The sequence below is a fragment of the Mauremys reevesii genome, linkage group 1 (assembly GCF_016161935.1).
Source record: "Mauremys reevesii isolate NIE-2019 linkage group 1, ASM1616193v1, whole genome shotgun sequence".
Classification (NCBI taxonomy): Eukaryota; Metazoa; Chordata; order Testudines; family Geoemydidae; genus Mauremys; species Mauremys reevesii.
Window position 1 is genome coordinate 235,988,837 of NC_052623.1, and position 25,204 is coordinate 236,014,040.

At 41.6% G+C, this 25,204-nt stretch overlaps 1 protein-coding gene across 7 annotated transcripts in view; it reads right to left on the reverse strand.

Moving 5' to 3' along the window:
• The window catches only part of ARHGAP8 (Rho GTPase activating protein 8), a 107,247-nt gene that overhangs the window by 32,906 nt on the left and 49,137 nt on the right, over positions 1 to 25,204 (reverse strand). For all 7 annotated transcript variants that reach the window (XM_039541728.1, XM_039541743.1, XM_039541761.1 and 4 more), the window contains 5 exons: positions 18,636 to 18,723; positions 15,757 to 15,888; positions 10,294 to 10,380; positions 6,007 to 6,105; positions 5,010 to 5,120 (listed from right to left, as the gene is read on the reverse strand). In XM_039541728.1, coding sequence (XP_039397662.1) covers positions 5,010 to 5,120; positions 6,007 to 6,105; positions 10,294 to 10,380; positions 15,757 to 15,888; positions 18,636 to 18,723 — 517 coding nt within the window. The remainder of the gene's footprint in view (positions 1 to 5,009; positions 5,121 to 6,006; positions 6,106 to 10,293; positions 10,381 to 15,756; positions 15,889 to 18,635; positions 18,724 to 25,204) is intronic.

A 25,204-nucleotide genomic window follows, 5' to 3' on the forward strand; every position in this document is an offset into this window, starting at 1 on the left:
ACTGTGGCTGCCTGTGAGTGCAGCAGTCCACATACTATCAAGTGCAGAACAGGGGCCCAAGTGCACTGTCCCTCTAAGTTCCATTACGAAGTGCAACTCTGCAGTTGCCTGCTGCAATCCCGTGATGGAATAATTCACAAGCACAGTAGCCACGAAGTCACCCTGCTGTCAGTAGATGTGCATTCCTATTTGCTACACGATTGTAAAACTACCCTCTCTCTATCTCCTAAGAAAATGACCAATCTTGCCTCGTGAGACAAAGACTTGCAACCTGCCACTTTGCACAAGAAATGTGAGATCACTAACAGATTGTGGATGCAGGTTACAGTAATCATAAGAGGAGACAGATGAATAAGAGCAATTCACTCATGAAGACACTGAGGCAAATTTGATAATTTTCAGTTTTACGTTTGCTAAGGCTCCCATTAAGTGTCATTATTCCTCCTCATTAGTTTACATTTCTCCATAAATCCAATTTAAATTGATACATTTATTTCTCATTTAGAATGTGTAGAGGCTTTGTTGTTTTGTTTTTAATTTTTATATGGCACGATTTCACTTGCAAGAATCACTTCTTTGATACGGGTTTGCCTAACAGTGGGGATAAATATCCGTGCGTACTTGAGCGTGACTAGTTTGAGTGATCTGAATTGAATTCAGACATGAATAGGTTAATTAAATTGCCTAGGGAGGTTGTGGAATCTCCATCATTGGATATTTTTAAGAGAATGTTGGACAAACACCTGTCAGGGATGGTCTAGATAATACTCAGTCCTGCCGTGAATGCGGGGGACTGGACTAGATGACCTCCTGAGGTCCCTTCCAGTCCTACAATTCTATGATTGAGGGAAAGGTTTCTAATCACACCTTTCAGAAACCAAGTTGTCAAAGGATGAGTGAAGATGGATTAGCCTTCAATTGGTGGGTGACAGGTGTTGATTGCTGCTAGATGGACTTGAAGCGAGCTCTGAGAGAGAGAGACTATCATCTTGAAAGCCAGGAGATAATTCAACATAGCTGGAATACCTGCTGTCTCTGGAAACATGGGTTTTGCTGGGCCACATCAAGAAACATTTCCACTTGGCTAGATTCCACCAGGAAGTGTTATCTTTTCTACTATTACTAAGAACAGCTTCAGTTGCTTCTGAGCTCAGGAGCTCTACATCTGATATCCAGCCAAATACCAAATTGAGATGAAGAGAGTTCAGGTTGAGATGTTTGAGCTTGTAATTCTTCTGGGTCAATAGATTTGGGAAGGATGGAATGCTAGTAGGTAGATGGGTTGACATCTGTAGAAGGCTTGAAAACCAGTGCTGTTTGGGACATTTGGGAGCAATTAGGATGATTAGGGCTCTGTCTCACCAGATCTTTTCCAGAACTCGAGGTATTAACAGGATGGGAGAAAAGGCATCTCTCACATGGCCATTCCTGGACAGCAGAAGAACACTGGGCTTGGAAACCTGTTCCTGGGCTCCCATGGAACAGAAAGTATCACATTTCCTGTTTGTCTTGGATGCGAACAGTTCCCAAGTATGGGTTCCACATTGAGCAAAGATAGCATCCACCACTGTGTAGTGTAGCTTCCATTTGTGATCGGTGGCAAAATATGTGCTGAGGCTGTCTGCTAGTGAATTATGGATACACGGTAGGTAGACTGCTCACAGGGTGATGTGGTTCTAAATATACCTTCACTGCTCCCTGCTTGTTTACATAAAAGATGGTTGTTAGGTTGTCTGATATTATCAGGACATGTCGGGATCATATGAGTGGTAAAAACGCTTTGCAGGCTTCTCTGACTTTTCTCAGCACCAGAAGATTTATATGCATTCTGTTTCCACAAAGTATGCAAATGCCTTTGTGTGTATGTGAACATCCATGCTGTTCCCCCTGACCCTATCAGGGAGGCATCTGAAACTACTGTTTTCTCCGGTGTGTGGGGAGAACTCCAACCCTCACATTCTTCCGCCACATTAGCAAGGCTTTCACCTTGGGTGGGAAGCCACTCAAGTCACAGTCACCACTGTGTTCATGCTGTGTCTGCTCGGAATATATACCGTTCAGAGCCAAGCTTTCAGGCAATGGAGGTGGAGCCTGGCAAAAGGTGTCATAGAAGGATATGATGCCATGTGCCCCAGCAGCATGAGGCACATACTGTCCATAATCTATTTTATCAGATTGCTCATGGGGTGAAATCTGACCACAGGGAAGTAAGCTCTTGCCTTGACCAAGTCCAGAATTGCACCTACCTATGAATTCTATAGTTTAAGTTAGTCAGCTTGGATTCCAAGGATGCTGGGAGATGAAGTGGTGATGAAGTCAAAGCCAGGACTTCCAGACACAACATACCATCAGAAGCCAGTCCTTTACAGACAGGAAGATGGTGGTGCTGTTGCATCTGACCTATGCTGCTACTATTGAAGACACTTTTGTAAAGACCCTGAATGCTGTTGCTATATTGAATGGAAGCACCTGTATTGGTAATGCTCAGATGCTACCATAAATCTGAGGAATCATCTGTGGGAATGGTGAATGTCCACAAGAAAGTATGCATCTTTCATGTTGAGAGATGTGACCCATGTGTCTTTGTCCAGAGATGGAATTCTAGATGCCAGTATGACTATGTGGAATTTCAGCTTGTGAAGAAACACGCTGAATTATCACAGGTTGAGAATGGGTTTCCACCTCTCTTTTTCTTGGGAATCAGGACCTATTTCAAATAGAACTTGTTTCCTTGATATTGAGGTGGTATCTGCTCTACTGAACCATGGTGAAGGAGAGATTCTACCTCCTCAAGGCAGATCACTTCATGACAGTGGTCCCTGAAGGAAGACAGGAAAGGGTTTTTTTTTGAAGGGGTGAGGAACTTGCTGGTATAGCCTGAATGGATGATAGCACTCATTTGTCCGTTATCTCCCTCCAGTTGTGGGGAAAGTATGCTAGACAGCTGCCAAAGTGGACATTGGAATTGGATGGAGAGAACATCAACATGGATTTGCAGTTCCCAAGCACCTCATCAAAAGCACCTTTTGGTTGGGGGGGGTGAGGGAGAAGTTGGGTGGATGCAGCCATGTACCTAAGTTTTTGCACTCCCTGTTCTTTATGAGGCAACTCATAAGTTCATTGGTGGTAGAAGGGCTGTGGCAAGGGCATGGGCTTATACAGCTACTCGTGGTGTTTCCTCTTCTGGGCTGGTGTTTATATGTACCCAGAGAATGGAGGGTTGCCTGAGAGAGTCTTTTAACAAATGCACAGACTTATCTTTTTGCTTAAGAGTTTACTTTCATCATAGAGCAAATCTGCTACCATATTTTGAGTCTTTCTTGGGAATCTCAGAACACATCACTGTGTCAGCAACATCAGGTATGGCTTGTAGTGAACTTCTGGCCACCAACTTGCCCTCATCAATAAGGACTTGAAATTGAGCCATGTGCTTTTGCGGGAGTTTCTCTTCGAAGTCTAGGAACTGTGAATAGTTCATAAAAATCATAGTTGGCCAGCATGGTAATGCCAGAGACAATGAGCAGTTCATTTGCATCTGAGGTAAACAGCAGTTATCAGGAAGCAAAGGAAACAGCATGGCAACTCAGGACAAAGATAATTAACTTTGGGGAACAGAAGGAAAAGCAAAAAAGGCATCTTCTTATCCATCACTGAGGGCACAAAGAGGTCAGGCTCTTTGCATCTGTGAATGTTGGATCCCCAACCATGTGGGTTAGTGATGCTGAGAAGTAGCTGTAGGTGAGAAAGCTGCTTTAGACATAGCTTTGAGCCTGCTAAGGTTATATGTAATCTCTTAGAAGTGTGTTATACTTTTGCATTATTTGTAGCCATTTTCTGTTTTTATTATCTCTGATTAGTTATCACTTAAATCTCTGTTCTTTATTAATAAACCTATTCTTGTTTTATTATAAATTAATTTCAGTGCTGTTACAGTAAAGTGTGGTGTGCATCCTCAGCTGCATCAACAAGCTGGGGAGTATTCTCTCTCTGGAGATGGCAGACTTGTATTTCTGTGGGTATCCAGTGACAGGGACTGACAGCTGCAAGGAGATGCTTCTGGACAGTTTTGGAGCTGAAGAACACCAAGGGTTTACCTGCAAGGCAAAGTTAGGACTGGCAGAGTGCTAAGGAGTTTGTTTGGCAGGCTAGCAGACTGGGATTGCAGAGAGTTGTCGCATAGTGTATCGCCAACAAATTCTTATTTTGCTAAGGCAGAAGGGAGATAGGGTAACTTACATTTCTGGACTCCCCAAGAAAGATCACAGGTGTTAGGAAGGAACTGGAGAGGCAGTTGGTCCACACAGCCCCCTATACCACTAGTACGGAGCTTAAGGAGAGCAAGGGTGCAAGCACAGACCAACAGAGACTACATACAAGATACTTCCAGTTGCAGGCACATGGAGCACATGCATACCCTACAGTAGAATACACATAGGGACCAGCACTTGAAGAGTTACATAACATCTAGGCTTGCACAAGTTACCGTAGGCATATCATGAAGCTCCCGAGGGCTCTAGGGGTATGTCTACATTGCAAAAAGCCCACCCATGGCAGTAAGTCTCAGAGCTGGGGCCTAAAGACACGGGCTTATGTTACAGTGCTAAAAAGAGCAGTATAGACATTCCGACTTGAGCTGCAGCTAAGGCTCTGAAACTTGGTGAAGTGGGTAAGTCTTAGCACTGGAGCTTCAGCCCAAGTTGGAACATCTACACTGCTATTTTTAGCATCACAGCGCAAGCCCCATCAGCCTAAATCTGTAGACTTGCTGCTGCAGGGTTTTGGTTTTTTTTTCCTAGTGTAGACTTACCCAATGCCATGAATTCACCAGACGTTATTGTTTGGCCTTATAAAGGTACCAGCTTTCACTGTTATTAAAGAGAGACATAGAATATAGAGAGAGGAAAAAACCCATGGTAGTAAATTAATTTCCAGATTTTGTGTGATGTGAATCCACAGTGATACAGTACATTCCAGAGTTTATTTCAGAGGTATGAGCAAAGAAATCTTACTATTGTAGGCTGACCCCAAATTGCTGTGTAGGAAGAGGAGGTCTTGGTGGAGGAACCTTGGCTGAAGGTGGTGGTCTCCCCTTCTGTTTATCCCGAAGATTTTGATCATGTCTGAAAACAACAAAAATCACTGACTTTGTACGTATCAAGAGTGAAACTACAGTACACACTGATTGCAGGATCACTCCTATTTCTCACAATGCTGATCTTCTGTAAGACCAAAAATACCTCCAGTGATTTTTAATTTTAGTATTTGTGAGATCTGTGAAAGCATTGGTGGGAGAATCATTAAGTAACACATGAAAGAGCTGTTTTGCTTCAATCAATAAAATATAGTAATAAACATGTCCAAGAGATAGGAACTCTTATAATTTAAAAGCAAAATTCAACCACAGTTGCTGCTCAGAAGCACAACCCCCTCATGCAACCCTTTTTATAAACGCAGAGCTGTACTATGCTTTTTGTTATTACATATTTATACAAAGGTATCAAAAAAACCCACACAGCAGTAACACTCATAATAAAAAGCTTCCAGTTATTTTCATTCAGCAGTGACATAAAATCACCTTCTGTCAATACACTAAAGAGTAATAGGTGAGATTTTTTTCCTTCTCAATAAACAGCATTATGCACATATACAATAAGTAAATTGTATGCACTACTCATAAGCAGTAATGACATATGGCCAGGTTTTATTAATGAAGACACAGCGACTACAATTACATTAAGAAAATACTTTTGGATCTGAGGCTAAGAGGATATTCCAAACCTGTAGAGAACTATACAATGTTCTCTTTTATAAACATTCAACATCTTTACAGGATGTCTTTGCTGACAATGCAGTTTTCAGAGCCAAATCTAGCCAAGGACAAATAGCAAATTTGGTTTTTAATTGTTATAGAAATTAGATTAGATCTTATTTCAAAAACAAAGAATATTACACAACTCTCCATTTCAGAACATGTATCACAGGATATGTTATTAACTTGCTACATACCGAATAACATCTTCAGGGATATTAAGCTGGTCATATTTGAGATGCTCTCTCAGGTCACTTAAATAGTTCAAATAGGTGATCTTTTTCCCAAACTTATGACTAAACAAAACAGTGGGGAAAAAGGACACAATCAGCATGGGAGGAACATCAATGAAAGGTTTGTTTTCTATTACAGAATGTAAGTGCAAATGAAACTCAAAATTAAACTATAACTGAAGCAGCTGGAGACACAAGATGTATTTCATTTTCACATGATCAAACATACACAGTGCATTTCTGAGAGTCTGATTTGAATAAAAAAAAATAATTCACTTCCATCTGAATGTTTTGCGATTTGCATAGATATGGAAAACATTAGTTTGAGAACTGCTGAATAACAGCTTTCGTATGGAGCTAGAAAACTTTTTGAAAAGGAATGTTATAGAACACTTTTTATGTAAACTTCTGGAAAGAATGCCACATTGCTGATAGAAAAACATGTGTGTGTCACTTTAATCTTGCTCTCTACTGAAAGAGAAAATAGCAGGACAGTAGATATTATAATCTAATAAATGAAGGCTTACATTTTCCAAGAATGACTATTGATTTTGGGCATCTCAACTTTTGGATGCTCAGCTGTAGACACCTTAAAAAAGGCTTGATTTTCAAAGATATGTTGTGAAAAATCAGGCCCCTTTAAGGAGTCATAAAATGGGACTCCCAAAATTGTGCCACGAAATATTGCTAGTCACAGTTGAAAATTTAGTCTGTAAAGGCCCATTAACTACTCGGGCGTTCCAAGTATGATTTAAAATACATCAACACCCTCTGAAATAAGCCTCTTTTTCTGTAAAACAATATCTGTCTTGTAATAAAAATTAAAGCACCAACAGAAATGTGATATAAAACACACTCCTCTCTTTTCTTTCTATAAGTTACTCAGAGAACTGGGAGACCAATACTCTTGCAGTAACTGGCTCATTGCCGAGTCATCCAACATATGTACACAAGCTCCCTCTACTGGAAGAAAGTGTGAATTAAAAAAAGTTAATACCGTAATTTAGAAGGTATTATTTAAAAGGAAGTGCTAGATTTTGCTAGCAGGGAAGTAGTTTTGCAACATTAACAGATTTCAGCCTGAATGTGTACCATCTCATTTGGGCTTTTCAGCAAGTTTTTCCAATATGGTCTGTGATTCTAACATTTTGTGAAAGGCAATTAGCTAACTGTAATATAGACTTCATTAAATGAAAAAGGAATGTGTTTGAGAACTCACTCTAGCAATACAATTTTATAAAATGGGTAATTTGCAGTTCACTCAGAGGCAGTCAGGAATTTTTGTTCTGTAAAACTGCTGCATCATCATTGCTGAATGAGATCATATTGTGCTATTTTTAAAGTTTTATGGCTTTTACTAGTTCATCCATGGAGAACAGCACCCTTTCCCCTCGATAGGTTTTTGGTTTTTTTTGGGGGGGTGGGGGGATGATTAGAATTATTAAATGCCCTCTTTTCCAGTCTCATTTGGATGTTAGAAGAGATCAATAAGATTTTACTGTGGCTCAAAAAATTTCAAATAAATATTTACTTTTTCCTTAAATATATTCAAACAATTATTCTACATATTTTCTTATTACTTTTGTTCTTTGATCTAAGAAGTCACCCACTTGCTTATAGCAAATGCTCTGTTCATCTATGCTATACTCCTAAAACAAGTCTCAAGTGCAAACAGATACATTTGAGTTACGATATTTAAATTCCATTCAGTATTTCTGTGAGAAACATTAGTAGTGACCTTTTCTTGAGTTATGGCCATAACTGAGTAGAAGTTATGAAATACAAACTCTGGTATTTCCCCCCCCTTTCCTTTAGTGAACTTTGGCTTGATGTTGGTTTTTAAATCCAAGTATAAACTGTCAACGTAAGATCACTCTGAAATAACCTGAAAGCAGAGGTACATTGAAGGGTACAGAAAATTCCTAACGCATGCTATTCTGGTAAATTAATGTTATGTATACGTAGGTTTTAATTTTTAATACAACCCACTAGCAATATAGCATTAATAAAGAGAGAGCTCTATAGCCTGGGACTCAGACACAGACTTGCAGATGCACTTGATTTTAAATATCTTTCCCTGCATTTTATGTTACTTTAAGAACAGTGGAATCCTCCTTAAACAGAAGTGTGGGACAGTATTTGACACTTAAATAACCTGCAGCAGATAATATTCTTTCTAGCTTTTGCATTTTATGTAGACCAAATCTTCATCTACAGAATGTATAGATACTTTCAACTTTTTGTAACCTCATTCTTGGTTTCAGGGTTGTTTTTTTAAATGTTGTTCACAAATTTTATTGTAAAAGAATATTACAAAATTATAATGGCAAAAATTCAAATAAACGATTTAGATCAAAACAAATATTGAGATGCACAATGATAAAAATAAACTCAATGCAAGGATAATGCATTATGCTGAAAATTTAACCATAACAGAGGCAGAAGAAGAAACTATATTAAACAAACCCTGGTCAAAATTTTCTATCTGATATGAATGCTTATGCTATATTAATATTACACACATTTCAGTAGGTAGATGGATTTAAAACCATTGATCCAAGAACAATATTCATCTTATTATAGACCTACTATCAAACTCAGAAGGGAGTGAGTACTTGGAACAAACAACAGACCCAAAAACTAGGAAGCCATTACCTTAAATGGATACCCACTGATGTTAACCCACTGTAGCTCCATTAACCACCCTTCCAACCCCTGTGCATTTGAAAGATTCCGGCTTCTGGCAGGAATAATTTGCAAAGGCTTGGAGGTTCAGGGAAAGTTTTGTATGGCAATATATGTGCAGTAAGCACCAAATCCTGAAGCCACCTTCTGGTCCCAGTAGTTGAGCCAGTCATTGTGCAATTGCATGTAGGGTTCGAGAGACGGAACCACAGAAATGTAGGGCTGGAAGGGACCTCGAGAAGTCATCAAGGCTAGCCCCCTGTGCTAAGGCAGAACCAAGTCAACCTAGAGCATCCCTGACAGGTATTTGTCTAACCTGTTCTTAAAAATCTTCAGAGATGGGGATTCCACAGCCTCTCTTGGAAGCCTATTATAGTTAGAAAGTTTTTTTTTCTAATATCTAATCTAAATCTCCCTTACTACAGATAAGCCCATTACATCTTGTCCTACCTTCAGTGGACATGAAGAACAAACAATCACTGTCCTCTTTTTATAGCAGCCCTTAACATAAAATTAAAGACTGTTATCAGTCTTCTTTTCTCAAGACTAAACATGCAAAGGTTTTTTAACCTTTCCTCGCAGGTCAGGTTTTCTAAAAATTTTAGCATTTTTGTTGCTTTCTCTGGACTCTCTCCAATTTAGCCACATCTCTCCTAAAGTTTGGTGCCTGGAATTGGACCCAGTATTCCAGCGGAGGCCTCATCAATGCCGAATAGAGGAGGACAGTTACCTCCTGTGTCTTACACATGACACTCCTGTTAATACACTCCAGAAAGTTACTACTCTTTTTTGCAACTGCATCATGTCGTCCACACCTATTCAATTTGTGATCGCTCCCAGATCCTTTTCAGCAGTACTGCCACCCTAGTTATTTTGTAGTTGTCCATTTGACTTTTCCTTCTTAAGTGAAGTACTTGGCACTTGTCGTTATTGAATTTCATCTTGTTGATTTCAGACCAATTCTCCAATTTGTGAAGGTGATTTTGTCCTTTCAAGGTGCTTGTATTACTCCCTATGTCCTAGATTCATCAAAGCATTTAGGTACGTTTAATTTTAAGCACACAAGTAATCCCGTCTCCATTCATCAAAGCATGTGAGCACATACTTAAAGGTATAGGTAATTTATTAGTTATTATTTGTATTGTGGTAGTGCCTGGGAGCCCCAGTGAGAGATCACAGGACCCCATCTTGTTAGCAGCTGTACAAACACAAAGACAGCTCCTATCCCAAAGAGCTTACAATCTAGCCATGTGCTTCAGTCACATTTACCTCAATGCACGTTTAATTGCTTTGATGAATAAGCATGGATGTAAGCACATCCTTAAAGTGAAGCACGTGCTGAAGTGCTTTGCTGAATCAAGACATCTGCATCTTCATGGAAAAGGGAAAAAAAATCCCAAACTATTTTTACATACCACTGTGATTCCCTCTTAAAATATATTACATTAATCCACACTTTAAATATTTTCTGGTATCTTACTTGAGCTTATTTTTAAAAATACTTATTAAAAGACAAACTGCCCCCTAACTTATATTGGAAACTCTCTTTAATGAAATCACCTATACCTTATGAGAGGTTTAAAAATGTTCCACAGAATTTTTATGAAGTTGGTTGGATGTACAACATAGAGTGCTTTAAGATTTTTCTTATACCTGTGAAAAGAAAATTAAATTGTTAGAAGACTTTTAATATCATATGCTGAAGCATAAAGTAGCTGCAATTGAATGGAAGGGTTTTATTACTGGAACATTAAATATATTCCTTTCAAGTACACTAAAAAAAAAAGTCTAATTCAGAGGAAATTGAGTGTAAAATGAAAAAAGGAGCTGGTCAGTCCTGATGGCAAAAAAGTAGGCCAAGATTACACTACTACATTGCTAAGCAATGTCTGGGTTGTTTTGTGGATTTAATAATGGTGGTGGTGGGGAGCATCATTTAAATGATAAAAAGAGCTTCTTGAAAGTTCCAGTGAAAGAAATAAGTATTTTACTTCATTTTCCATTCTTTTCCATCACTGAGTTTCATACTGGGGAAAACTTTTATTCTTTCAGAATTAAAACCTACATCCATTCATTTATTTCTTTTGCTATGTTTGCTTTGGTTTATTAGTAACTACTGAAGATATTTGGGGCAGATCACCTGCTAGTGTAAACTGATATCGTTCATCTGAAGCCAATGGCACTATGCAGATTTACATCAACTGAGTCCCGGCTCCAATGTGTTTAAAACAAAATCTCTCTTCCCCCCATAATCCTGATTGATCCTGCAGTGACGTATCTGATGTCATAAATAAAGGATCATAGTAGGGCCAAGCAGGAACAGAAACTAGGCTGCATGAAGGAATAAGATCTTGTATCAAAGGAGATACAGAAAATGAGAGGCCAACTTCATTGGTTTTTATATAAATTGCTGCTTTTCTCTTTTAAGTTTTCCCCAATAGGGAAGGTCCCTCTTGAATGCTGACCATTAAAGGATCATCATCAGTAACATATTCCACTGATCAAGAATTGCTAAAGCCACCTTTTCATAACAGCTTATATATTTAGAGGTGGGTAGGAGGAACCAAGCACTTAAAGCAGTTTCTTCTTTTTTATTTTAATTGCACTCAAGTGGATTTGAGTGAAAAAAAAAAACCAAACAAAAACCATATTGTTTTCATAAGGCCAGCATCAAAGTTTGGAACTGTGCACCTGGGAACACTTTGAATAATAAAAAGCAGTTGTTTTATTGAGTAGAAGTTCACATTTTGAGTCTATTTTATACCAGGGGGTAACAGGTGGACCCATTTCTTTTGTGCAAAGCTACATATTTATATTCTTCTTCTTCACCTATGTGGCACAATTATATCCCCCAAAGACTTCTTTGAACCTGTGTTGTAAATAACTAATCTGAAATTTTTCCTTTGAAACCCATTTATGTTGACTATTTTTATTTGTAACACTCGCCAATTGGGGGGAGAGAGGAGTACAGGGGACAAAGTTTAGTGCAAAAAGTACACAGGGTATTTGTTTAGTTTTTCCTTTAGATAGCACAACTGAACATGAATATTGGGCTGTGAATATTGCTGTGAGCTTCCCAATATCAATGTGCTAAGAATTCCAACTGTGATTCAAATAATGGGTGTAAGGTTGCCTGCTTTTGCCCAATTACGCACTCTCATCTGGTTCCCTTTCGTTCTCTAGGTTTCTGGCTGGGGAGGAGGATGCAGAGAATGGGTTTGGGCAGAAATGAAGGCCACATTGTGTGAATAAGATGCGCACACTTCAGAAGCCAATGCAACTGAAGATATTTCTCCTCTGTTGCTTCTCCCCCATATGGTGACTGTAAATTTGGCATGGCTTTGTGTAAAGAGAGTGTGTGACAGGACAGGCTTACAATTTCATATGGTCATTCCTTTACAGGGAGAGACCCCAGCACAGCAAAGATCACTGTTATACATAGTGAATATAATACAAGTCCCTCTCCAGTCTCAAAACCAGTGACTATCTTGCACTCTCCATTCTGAGAAATCTACCAGCAAAAGCAAACTCCCTCAGTCTGCCACTGAGCTGAGAGGGATATGTCATGACAGCAGTTGGACGTTTCAGATGACAACATCGCTCTCCATATTTGATGGCTGCTAGGCAAAATTTTACTTTTTGTGTGGTGGGTATTTTGTGTGTGAAATTCAAAAGGGTGGTAGGTTGGGTGTTGATCTCAGCCTCTTGAATATGCAAAATTGGGCTGCGATTCTCATGAGAACAGGATCTGTCATGAGATGTCTGGTAATTTTTCTCTCTCTGGTCAGGTTTAAGAAAAAAAAAAAAATAAGGAGGAGAGAGAAGGAATATATTATATATAATATAGAGATAAATAAGGGAAGGGGAGGAGGAGGAATCATCTCAGTGCTAATTCAGACACGAGGACAGGGGGATATAATCAGTCAGTCCAGTCATCAGATCTTGAAAGAAGATGAAGTTTCTAAACCATCAACCAGTGAGAAAAGGAGAGGAACAACAGCCCGAATGAGGGGGGGAAGGGACCTCCATGAGTTTAGTTTAAGATAGATAAGTTTAGGGATATATGGATGAGATATGAGATGATAGGTATAGCTAGTAGGTCAATTATGCCACACAAACAAAATAAAATGGTAATGGGTCAATGGTATAATATAACCTTTTTTTTGTTTGTTGAGCTTTGCTCTTGCATGCATGCTCGGCTCAGTTCGCCTGCCATGGGGGGGGGGGGGAATTTTCCTCCAGGGAAGATGGGCATGGGCCTGGTGGTTTTTTCTTCCTCCCTCCATGGGGGGGGGGGGGCTTGCTGGGAGTGGTGTGTGGATCTATATATGGGGCCTGCATTGCAGGAGGTCAGACTAGATGATCATAATGGTCCCTTCTGATCTTGAATTCTATGATTCTATGATTCTACAAAGACCACCAGAATAGTCTGTCTTGTGGTTATTTTGGTAGATATGTTTCTAATCCCTTCCAGAATCAGAAAGCTCAGAGGCATGTGAAAAATGTAAAACAACAGTGCTACTTCTGATAGTGGGAGTAAGGGGGAAAGGGTGGCGTTTGCGTGTGTGTTTGTTTTCTTTCCCTTTGCCCTCTAGTTGTTTGCCCAGAGCAGAGAGATTGTAAAAGATGAACTGCTGCCAGTTGGGTCACTTTTAGCTCCACTGCTAGAAGCCTGTGTTTTCGGAACAGACACATCAGGGGTTTTATCCTGGCTCCTAGGTCTGCAATGTAATTTATCTAGCAATTGTGAACTACATAGTAAAACATAAAGCGAAGGAACTATGGCCTTTGTTATGAAGGAGATCAGAACAGATTATCATCATGGTCCCTTCTGACCTTAAAATCTATGTGGTGAAATGCATTCTGGGCCAGAATTTCAAAAGCTGGCCTCTATTTTTCCTATCTCTAGTTTAGTCCTGGAACTATTTAAGGTATCAACTGCTAGATCGCAACTGTGAGATAATCACAAATAATCAATGTGAAAGTGTTGCAAACATCTTTTTAAATATGCCACAGAATGGCTGGGCCTCCTTACTATGTGTCTGCAGGATTTTTACACCCTGGATAATGTTTCCAATACCTAGAATGTTCACCGTTAATCATTTCTGCATGGTTAGGATGACCATATTTCCCTGTGCTGAATACGGGACACCTGGTAAAATTACTCGTATTCAAGCAAGTTCAATGGCAATCAGAACTATGCAGTACAAATGTTAAAATTAACATCACGTTGAGTGAGTCCCTGTTAAAAAGAAATACTGCGTAGTTGGATTCTATTTACTTCATATCGTTACGGCTTTAGGGTTCACATGGAGATGGGTGACACACACACTGTCCTGTATACCTCTCTCACAGGGGGGGTGACCGACCAACCCGACCCTCCCTGCCTGACACACTCTGCCCTCCATGCCTGGCTGGGCCCCTGGGACAGACCTGCCTCTCCTAGTACCTGGTACCGCATCTTCACAAGGCAACATATGGGGGGGTGGGAGTAATGCAGGGTCACATGCCCCCCAGATTTCTGCCAGGGTTCACACCAGAATGTGGCTAGCAGCAGCCTGTTGGCACTGTGTGGCAGGGAAGGGACAGGAGCTGCTTCAAGCTGCAGAGGAGGGGGGGAAGGGAAGGGTTGACCTGGCCTGTTTCTTTGCAGAACTCATCTCTTCTTCTTCCCCTACACCCCCCGCCCCCCCGGGGCTGGAAGCAGCTTGTCCCTCCCTGCCCACACAGTGTCAAAAGGCAGCTAACATCTCCAGGCTGCTGCTGGCCACTGACATAACCCAGCTGCCTCCTGTCCCGACTACAGCGCGGGCAGGAAGGGGTTAAGCCCTAAGGATGCATTGTGCACCAGGGCCCAGGGAACCAGGCTTCAGCAAACCTGGCCAGAGAGGTGGCTCCGCAGAGGAGGGTGCCTAGAGGACAGAGCAGCCCCATGCTCCCTGGGGGCAGGACCAAGGGGGTGGTGAAGATGGTGCTAAGCCCCTGCCCAGGGGCTGCTGTGGGGCCTGCAGGTTCAGGGCGTGAACAGGCTGGAAATCCCTTCTGCCTGACACCAGAGCTGAGCTGAGGGGCGGAGAGGCTTCCCTGTGCCAGCGCCGTGCAGAGGTTTGGTACAAGCAGAGCTTGGCTCTTCCTGGCCAGCACCCCGGGCCGGAAGGTCTTGGGCTTTCCCAGGGCATTGGGCCAGCCAGAGGAAGTGGGGAGGGAAGGAACCTGCCAGCCAGGCTGATGTGAGCTGAGCACTCTGACCAGGGGCTGGGTCTCTGCCCAGCACTGGGAGCGGGACATGCCCAATGGGGCTGGGGGAGGGGGATGGATGAAGGGGAAAAGCAGGGAGAGGACAGCGAGGGGGCACGCACCAGCCAGAAACAGGACGGGGGCGGTGCCCTGCTGGCTGAGAGCCGGCATGCACCGGGGGCTGTGCTGACGGACCAGCATGGGGACTGGCCAGCCCCGCACTCATCTTCATCATCGGCCACTGGACACCCCTCCACTCACCGCCTATGGGCAGATGGCTGGCGAACAGGGATCTGGACAGCAGCAGGACTGCCATTACTGATGGCTGGGGGGAGACAGAAAATATGGGACAATTTGCCCATTTTTAAGGAAAAGTCAGGACACTTCCAGGAGGACTTAAATATGGGACTGTCCCTTTAAAAATGGAACATCTGGTCACCCTATGCATGGTAGAAATTTCTAATGTAATCTAATTTTAATAATGGAGATATACCCATCTCTTAGAACTGGAAGGGACCCCGAAGGGTCATTGAGTCCAGCCCCCTGCCTTCTCTAGCAGGACCAAGTACTGATTTTGCCCCAGATCCCTAAGTGTCCCCCTTAAGGATTGAACTCACAACCCTGAGTTTAGCAGGCCAATGCTCAAACCATTGAGCTATCCCTCCCCCTCTTGTAATGGAAATTAATTCTTTGATCTCAATAGCAAAGAAAGACCAAAAGGTAGACCTCTAGCTTGCAATAGTTGGATCCTACCCACAGAAAGAGCAGAGACAGAATATTTGGAGAACATACTTCCTGTCAAATTCTTTGTAGGCACTTTGCAGCCAGTTCAGAGAGGGTTTATTCCGACTGTTCAGGCCATAGTGAAAGTAGACAAGGGTGTAATCATTCTCCACATACTGGTCGAGTGTATATCTCAAATATCTGAGAAGAGAGGCAATATTTTAGAATTAAAAAGTGATATCTAATGTATTTTTATGGATTTATACACTGAAAAGTGTCCAAAGGACCAAAATCACTATTTTTGCCCAGCATGCCAAAGTTTGTAAATTCATGTTCGTGATCAATATTAATACCCTCATTCATTATGTATCATGATGCCAGTGATGTCATGTTCAGGGGGAAAATGTTCCACATTAAAAGAACATGTCTAGTCAAGAGTTACAAAGATTGCAGTGCTGACGGGCAATCAAACGATGAAAAAATCTGGGCATGCTTTCTGGAAATAATGAAGAAGCCATACAGTAATTGAGTGGGCCTCTCCTGTTTTGTGTTCTCATCTTTCTGAATTCCTATTTTCTGAATAAATATTGGCATTAACACTTGTCTAGAAATGGTGAAAAGTGAAATTTTTATTTTTATCAATTTCAAATGTTTTGAAAAATTTTAACCAGCTCTAATTACTGTGGCTGGCATCAGATACTTCTTTCTTCCTTAAATTAGTCTGGCTTTCTTTTGTAGGGATTTCATTATCAGATCCCTATGCGTTAAGATAATTTAAGGAAATGCACTTAAGTAATCCCACTTGGAAATGATATTGCATGTTTTTATAGGCAGGTTCCTTTGTATTGATTCTTGTATGGTATAGTTTAAGGTACTTTTCTTTTTCCTTTGTTGTACAATTGAGAATAGGACAAGGCATTTTTTCCCCCACAGCTGAATTATTCAAACAAGGCAACAATGCCACCATTGTAGTATCATCTCGACTCATCTCTCTCTGAACCAGATTCTAATTTACCCGTGTTATTACATTATCAATTCTTGCTTATTATTCTGTGGCATAGTCTTAACAACTTTTCTTAATTGCATGTAGACACTTTTCATTTAATAAAATGTGTAGTTCCACGTGGCACTTGTTAGGCTAGTGGGAGTCTGCAAGTTCTGAGCTTACTGTGACAATTACCTATGCCAGGGATCAGCAACCTTTGGCATGCAGCCCGCCAGGGTAAGCCCCCTGGTTTACCGGGCCGGTTTGTTTATTTGCCTGCGCCGCTTCCTGCAGCCCCCATTGGCCTGGGGCAGCGAACCGCGACCAGTGGGAACCGCCATCGGCCGAACCTGTGGACGCGGCAAGTAAACAAACCGGCCTGGCCCGCCAGGGTGCTTACTCTGGCAGGCCATGTGCCAAAGGTTGCCGATCCCTGACCTATGCAAATGCATTTAACTTTACTGTTCTCTTCTCCTCCCATCTTCTTCTCTCTTGTTTATTGCTTATTTTCCATTGCTTATTGTAAAAGTCTTAGACTGTGAACTATCTGGGACAAGGACTGTCTTTGCACTACTTGTTTGTACAGGGGTCTTGATCCCTGGGTAGGGTTTTTAGGAGTTGCTTGAATGGCAATCATGACAATAATCATTCAGAAGGTGGTACAAAAAAATGGAAGTCTCTGGAAATAAAGGTACAGTATCCCCAAACATACCCTTGTGCCCAGGCAATCTACTGAACCTCCTTGCCTTATATAATTCCCTGACATACTATAGCTAAAATACAGTACTTCTGAGAATAATGGAGCAGAATTTCAGCTGGTGCAGATTACTACAGCTCATGGATCTATGACAATTTATGTCAGCTGAGCATCTGCTCCCTGTTTCTACACAGCCAATTGCCATTTCCAAGCCTGCAATACTATCCATAGAAGCATTACGTACTGGGACAGTATTTCCAAGAATGACAATGAAAACGCTGCCACACCAAATCCATTCCAACATGGTTTCATGTGCAAAATTTCTGCCATGCTGGCCCCAGTCTGAACAGTTTTTCCTCAAACCTTGCTTGGTCTGATCCTAGAAAGGAAAGATGGTCCAGTGCTGGCTTGGGACTCAGAAGACCTGGGTTCAATTCCCTGTTCTAACTTCCTATTTTACCTTGGGCAAATCATGTAGATGCTCTGTGTCTCAGCTTCCCATCTGTAACACTGGGATAATAGTATGGGATAATAGATGGGTCCTGTTCTAATTCCAAACTAGGTCCTCATTGCAGCATTTTATCTCTGTTACCTTGCTACAACCAATCTTTAAAAAGGATGTTGTGAAAAGGAATAATCATTTACAACAGCTTGAACCAAGAAAAAACAACACCATTATAAGAAGAGATAATGAAATACCAAGCTTAATGAAATACTTAGCTCATTAAATGTTAGTAATTAATGTGAATCATCTAAAGATCAAAAGCAAAAAGCATGGTAATATAAACAATGAAACAGCATTCTTACTAAATGTTTTTTTGAGAAGAGAAAACAAAATAAAAACAGCTTTTGCTGTTCCTGCAGCTGGTTAAATATCATGAAAAGTATTTGGCAAATATAATATTCAATAAATACTTATTTATCAAATAATAAGTTTGAAAAGTATTAAATTATTTTAATTTTCTATTTGTCTCTCAAAATAAATTACATTTAAAAAATCCATTAAGAGTTGATTAATAACGTAACTACAATACACAAAAAAACTTGCTGTTTCTGGTTAAGTTGCTGAGGCTTGGTTTCCAAGATAGTTTCTCCCCTGATTCAGAGGCTTAGTATTCAGGCTAGCACGTGTTAGACACTTTTTTATACTCAACCAAAAAAAGGCCTATTTACCTACAAATGAACTCATGAGACACCCCATTTAAAATTTTAAGCAGTGTAAACTGGAGAGAGAGAGAGAGAGAAGGTGAAATGAGAGAAACTTACTCTAGTAATCTGCTGTGATTGAGCTGATGGGAAGGGGGCATACGACAGCAACTGAAAGTAATCACCCTCCTCCCAGAATTGTCATCACCTGGTAAACAAAAATAGTCAATAAAGACCTTTACATAGCTCATTTCATATGCAGAAGGATATTGAAACAAGACACGGATATGAAGCAAAACCATGGATCTGCACACCTACAAACTCTGAAAAAGACCTGAACTTTGTAAGTCCCATCTCCACTACAGACATATTGGGAACTTTGCCATCAGTTGACAAATTATACACAGGAATTCCTTTACTCACCACTGGAGCGAGTTGAAGAAGTTGTTCAGCAGTGTACATAGGACACTGGGGACAGAAGCAAAGAATGCCACATTCAAATGAAGGTGAGAGCATTGAGTTCCTTTCCGGAGGCACTCAACCCCCTGCAGAATTAAGTCCAGGAAGATTAAGGGCCTGCTTTTCAGACTGGCCTTGACTTGGCTTCCCTTTCTCCATCCACATTGGGGCAAGACTGTTTAAACATTTTATGCCTATCTTTTGCCATTTATAATGGCTGTAACTTTTATATTTGTACTACTAAGGGGAAGGTCATTCAGTTGCTACCCAGAGACTTGGGAGTCCTCGGTTCAATTTCCTCCTTTACCATAGATTTCCTGCGTGACCATGGGTAAGTCACTTACGGTATGTCCACACTAAATAGTAAACCTGATTCTGTGGAACCCACACCTGTAGATTGGTGTTTCCAAGTTCATGCTTGAGTATCCACACTGCAGGATAAACCTACGCCTCCCAACTGTACTGATGTGTCCAAACTCCACTGCTCAGACTCGAATCAGACCTTCTGCTTCTGGAAGTGTATCCCAGGGTTCCTTGCCAGCTGCACCTGCTCCAGGGCTTGGTTTGTAGTGGATTGTGGGAGCACTTGTCTATGCATCCCTCGTGACTTGACCAGAAATGGTTTGAGCCAAGCCATTTTGTGTCCACACACTCCCATCATCCTGATCCAGTGGAGGAATGTCTCCAGAAGACTTTAGAATAATACTTCATATTTCTAGCTTCAGACACAAGAATGATACATACATGCAAACACACTCAGTAGATTATAAGCTTTGTAATACCTTACAAGAGACCTTTTGCATGAAGCATATTCCAGTTACATTATATTCACACTCATTAGCATATTTCCATGGAGTGCAACGTCACACACACCTCTTGGAAGGGGGGGTTGTGAACAGCCTGCCCTAACCCTCTCCAGTGCCACAGCACACACAAGGGTCCATGTGGGGGTCCAGAAGCAGGTCACCATATCCATCTGGAAGCAGGCTACCCCAGACTGCTACAGGTCTGTTGCTAACCTGTTTGGAGTTGACAAGTCAACTGTGGGGGTTGCTGCAGTGAAGGTTCGTGAGGTGATCAGCACTGGGATGTGCCCAAAGGTGGTGGGCATTAACAGTGTGCCTGAAATAACTGCTGAGTTTGAGAGAATGTGCTTTCCAAACTGCGCTGGGGCTATCAATGGGACTCATGTGCCTGTAGTTTTCCCTCTGTAAGGAAAACGAGTATGTAAACTACAAAAGACACTACTCCATCATCATGCAGGCCCTGGTCGACCACAGAGGTAGATCACCAGCCACAATGGATGAAAAATTGCCTACACTGAAATGCTCTTCCCACCAATGTAACTCCCCTGCTATGCTGACATAATAAAACCACCTCAAGAAGAGGCATAGGGCTTATGGTGGTATAGTTAGGGTGACATTCAGGCGCTTCTTCTGCTACTGGTTCTGCTGCGGACTGCTCCGCAAGTCTGTCCCCAAACAGGAACTGGATGTGAATTTTTGGGATGGAACGGCTGAGAAACACAGGCCGGGGGTTTGCAGGAGAGTGCTGGCAGACTCTCCAGACCCAAATCTGGCAACCCAAATTGAGCCGCATCTACAGTGCAAAATCCTTGGACTTGGACCCGCATCACAGTGGAGCTAGGGCTTGGACCCAGATCTCTGGCTGAGTCTGTAGGCTCAAATCCTGAGATCTTTCCGGCCTGACTGATGTGTGTGTAGATGATAGGTGCGAGACCTGAGTCAGAGTCCAGATTTACCATTAGAATCAGATTCTTAAGATGCAGATAGGCACCTAGTGGGACTTGCAAAAGGGAGTTAGGTGACTAGGTGCTACCTGCATCTTTAGGTACCCAATATGCCTTTAAAAATGTGGCCCTTAGTTTCTCTGTGCCTCAGTTCCACATCTGTAAAATGGAGGTAATAGCACTGCCCTATCTCACAAGGGGGTTGGGAGAATAAATATATTAAAGACTGAGGTACTCAGATACTATGGAAATGGGGGCTATATAGCTACAATGGGAAGACATTTCTCTTAAATTGACTGGGATGCTCTGCATTATTTTAATGGGCCTAATTCACATATGACCCTGCCTAAACTCAAGCTTCAAAGTAAACTAAACTTAGGTCCTGGTCCTATTCCCACTGAAGTCTCAAGAAAGTTTGGCTTTGTTGTCCTGGGAGCAGAATAAATAAATGGTATTCTTCATTACCAGTGTCTTGCAAACAATCATCTGATAAATGGTTGGTAATGAGGAAGCCGAAGAAAAAGAAGAAAGAGTGAAGAGAAGGAAATGGGTGAAACTGGTAAACAAAATGAATTAGTGAATAAATACTTAAGTCTTCTGAAAAGCTAGGAGCATATAGCTTGAGACTATTCTCAGGATGTTCTAACTTGTGCAACTGATGCTAGCCCAGGAAGCACTAAGCTAATGATCTTAGCAACACAGCCATACAAATTTTACATGGATGAATAATGTCGTCAATCGATTAGGTACTAACACACTTTCAATCAACATAAAACAAGCAATTCCTTTTGTACTGAATGGTTTTGTATTGTTAAAAAAAAAACCACACCGTGTATTTCTTTTGTCCAATACATGGACATTTTCATAATCTATGTCTGTTTGGATTTCCCTGTATATATTCTACCGTACCTCAGAGATCTGCTGCAGAAGAGTACCTTGTTTCAAACCCATCCTATTATGTTGGGGGAGGGAAAATTAATATTTAATAGACTTTTCAGGTAAATAAAAAAATCCTGTTTAAAATACTAAATAGAATATTCACATACTACTTCAGAAAGAAGAAGGCAATGAACAATTGGTGCATGCACTGAGGTAATCAGTAGTCTGTTTATAAAACAGGTCACTATTTTATTTCCTGGGGGGACTTGTTAAGTGCCTTTCATCTGAAATTCTCAGAGCACTTACAAAAGCATTCAAATCTGACAAATAAGCATTCAAATTAATGATAAACAAACATGAAATTAAAAACATTACCAAAAGACTTGTCTTCCCTAAATCCTGACACTATTTGACCTATTTGTTCATGTTTGACAGATATGTTACTATATAGCATTCATATAATACAGGCATGATATTCTATTAGCAGAAGTAGGTGCACTATGAGGGGTTTCTACACCTTCCTTTGGGCATCCAGTATTAGCTAGCATTGGAAATATAGAACAGTTTCTTTGTCAGATAAGATCACCTCCATGAACAACAGAACTCTATACCTGGTTTCCAGTTAAGGTAATAAGGTCTCTTATTGTTACTTTTGAACTCCTGCCTGTATTTGATCACCTTCACTAAAGGCTAGAATACCCACCACCTACCTCTTATACAGAGTTTATAATCCATAGTTTTACAAAGGAAGTAGATACTATTATCCCAGTTTTACTGATGGGAAAACTGAGGTGAAGTGACTTGCCCAAAGTTACCTAGTGGGCCTGTAGCAAAGCAGAGAATCCTCTCGTGAGCCCCAAACCATGAGCCCTGGTCCACCACCCCACTGCTCATTGGTAGAAGGCACAGTTACCTTACAATCAGAAAAAATGACAAGGGGTACGTCCAGACTACCCGATCGATCTATCGTGTCTCATCTAGACGCGATATGTCAATCCCCGAACACGCTCCCATCGACTCCGGAACTCCACCAGGGCAAGCGGCGGAAGTGGAGTCGACAGGGGAGCCGCAGCCGTTGATCCCGCGCCGTGAGGATGGGAGGTAAGTCGAAATAAGATACGTCGACTTCAGCTACACTATTCCCGTAGCTGAAGTTGCGTATCTTACATCGACAACCCCCCACCCGCCAGTGTAGACCAGGCCTAAGACTCATGACTCTTGGATTCTATTCCCAGCTCTGCCCTGATTTAACTGTGTGATCTTGAGTATATTACCCACTCTGTGCGTCAATTTCTCCATTTGCATTAAGGGTATTGTAGTGGGGTGATCACCCCGCTCCGGCCCTGGAAGGGTACAAGGAGCCCTGAGGAGGGCTGCAGTGGTAAAAGCAGTCCTGGAGAGGGCTGCAGCTCTGAAAGCTGGGCTGATTGGGAAAGCAGCCACAGCTGTAGCTGCCTTAATAAGGGCCCAATTGGCCCTTATAAGACAGCAGTGGGCCAGGAGCAAGAGTCTCCCGCTAGCTGAGGAGGGAGATGGACCTAGCTGCCTGAGTGCTAAAGGGTACAGGAGTGGAGCAGGGCTGGGGAAAGGCCAGAGGAGCTGTGGAGCTCCGGGCCAGCAACTCCCCAGGCTGCAGGGCCTTGTACAAGGCCCCTGGAGGTACTGGGTTGCAGAGAAAAGCAGCAGGTCAAAACCTCCCTTGCCTATGATGACTGGCTTATACAGACTGCAGTCGGCCCCTGTGAAAGGGGGCTAGATGGTGACTGGCAGTAGCGCATAGGCTGAGGCAAGGTGGGGAAAGAGGGTTGGGGGTTCCCCTGGGTGGGGAGACCCTGAGACTGTGGGGGTATTGCCAGGGGCTGGCACCCCAAAGACAAGGGGCATTGGGGCCTGGGAGGGACACGGGGCCCAGCAGCAACGGGACACTGGTCTGCAGAGGGTGCTCTGTGCAGGAAAGAGCTAATTCCCTGAGATGACCAGCAGGAGGCGCCGCAAGGATGAGTCCCGCACCGTCACAGGTATAATAATAATAATACCAACTTCACAGGAATGTTGAGACACAGAAAAACTCCTGTTTTTTTTTTCCATACAAGTCTAATTTGTTAATAAAATTTTGAAGAAAACAACCACTGTTCAAAACTTACCGGTAATGGCTGACCAAAACAAAACTGGAGCTCCACTGCTATGACTGAGAGGAGACTGCTGGCCAGATGTTCTATGTGAGAACCTTGCAGCGTGGAATTTACCCCATTCAGTCTGAAATAGCCTGACTCGGATGACCTCATGTTTTCCCCCTACATATTTTAAAACTGGGGTTTGGAGCGGCAGGGAATTGTAATTGTAAGGGTGGAGAAGAGTTCAAGAAGGAGTAGGGTTTGTGATAAGTTCTTAAATTTCTGTATTTAGGATGTATTTTTATATTGTGTCAAGAGCACCTACAGCATACAGATAGGCCTTTATTTTAACATTTATAGAAATTAAAATACATAAATAACGTGAAAGTTATGCCGTGGAGGCTGCATTTTCCTGCTAAATTGACAAAAAGTAAATTAGAAGAGAAGAATGCTCATTCTGTATGGAAATCAATGTAAAAAGAAGTGTAATCTGAACAATACCCATTGATGTATCAATATATTTTGAAGTATTTTCAGGTCAGAGTGATTTTGTTTTAACTTATTTTTCTTTATTTCATGGACTGATGGCGTCCAGGAATTTCAGAGGAAAATGGATAACCTGGTCAACCTCCCTTGAAAAATAGGACTCACAGTGTGACCCTTGAAAAATGGTGCTTCTTGCATCTGTTACAATAGGATCTGGAGACATAGGACTTTAGAGTAATACTTTAGAGAATGTCTCTAGGACTTTACTGAAGAAGACATTACTCTAAAGTCTTCTTCCAGTGGAGGAATGTCTCTAGGACCTATGTCTCCAGATGAGTATATTCAAGTAAAACCACTTCTTCAGCCCATCTTTCCTCCCATTTCAGAGTTACAGCTTCTAAATACCCCGAAAAGAAATCAGAAGAACTGGGACAGAACCCCACTGCCATGCCAGCAGTGTGGCCTCAGCACTAGATTCCACCTACCACTGGGGAAGATGTCTGTAATGAGACACTCATCTCAAGAAGAGGAAGAGGGACAGACAGCAGAGGAGTACCATTTCTCAAAGAGGAGGCCCACGTTTTCTAGTTCTGGAGACCATTTGTATTCACTAAAGAAATATGAGTCATGCAGGTGGGCCTGTGCCACAAAGTTTGAATCCTGACCTTCTCAAAGTACAGTGCAGTTCAGATCTGGAGCCATAATTTAGACCTGTATCCTGTTAAAATTAAGCTCATCACACTGAGAATATATATAGATATAGCTACATGCACACAAACAGCAATTTATGTTTAGTTTAATTTGTAATGCTTTTTCCCATTGGTTTGAACACCATATGAGTTTCTCACTGTCTTGATTTCTCTTGCTTCCTGCTTGTTAGCATGAAACTGCCAGATGATAGCCAGATGTAGAAAGAACTTGAGTTTTTAGCCTTTCTTAAATACTTGTTTTGTTTCTATGTTCATTTTCAGTATGTTTACCTGCCTATAAAAGTTTGAAAG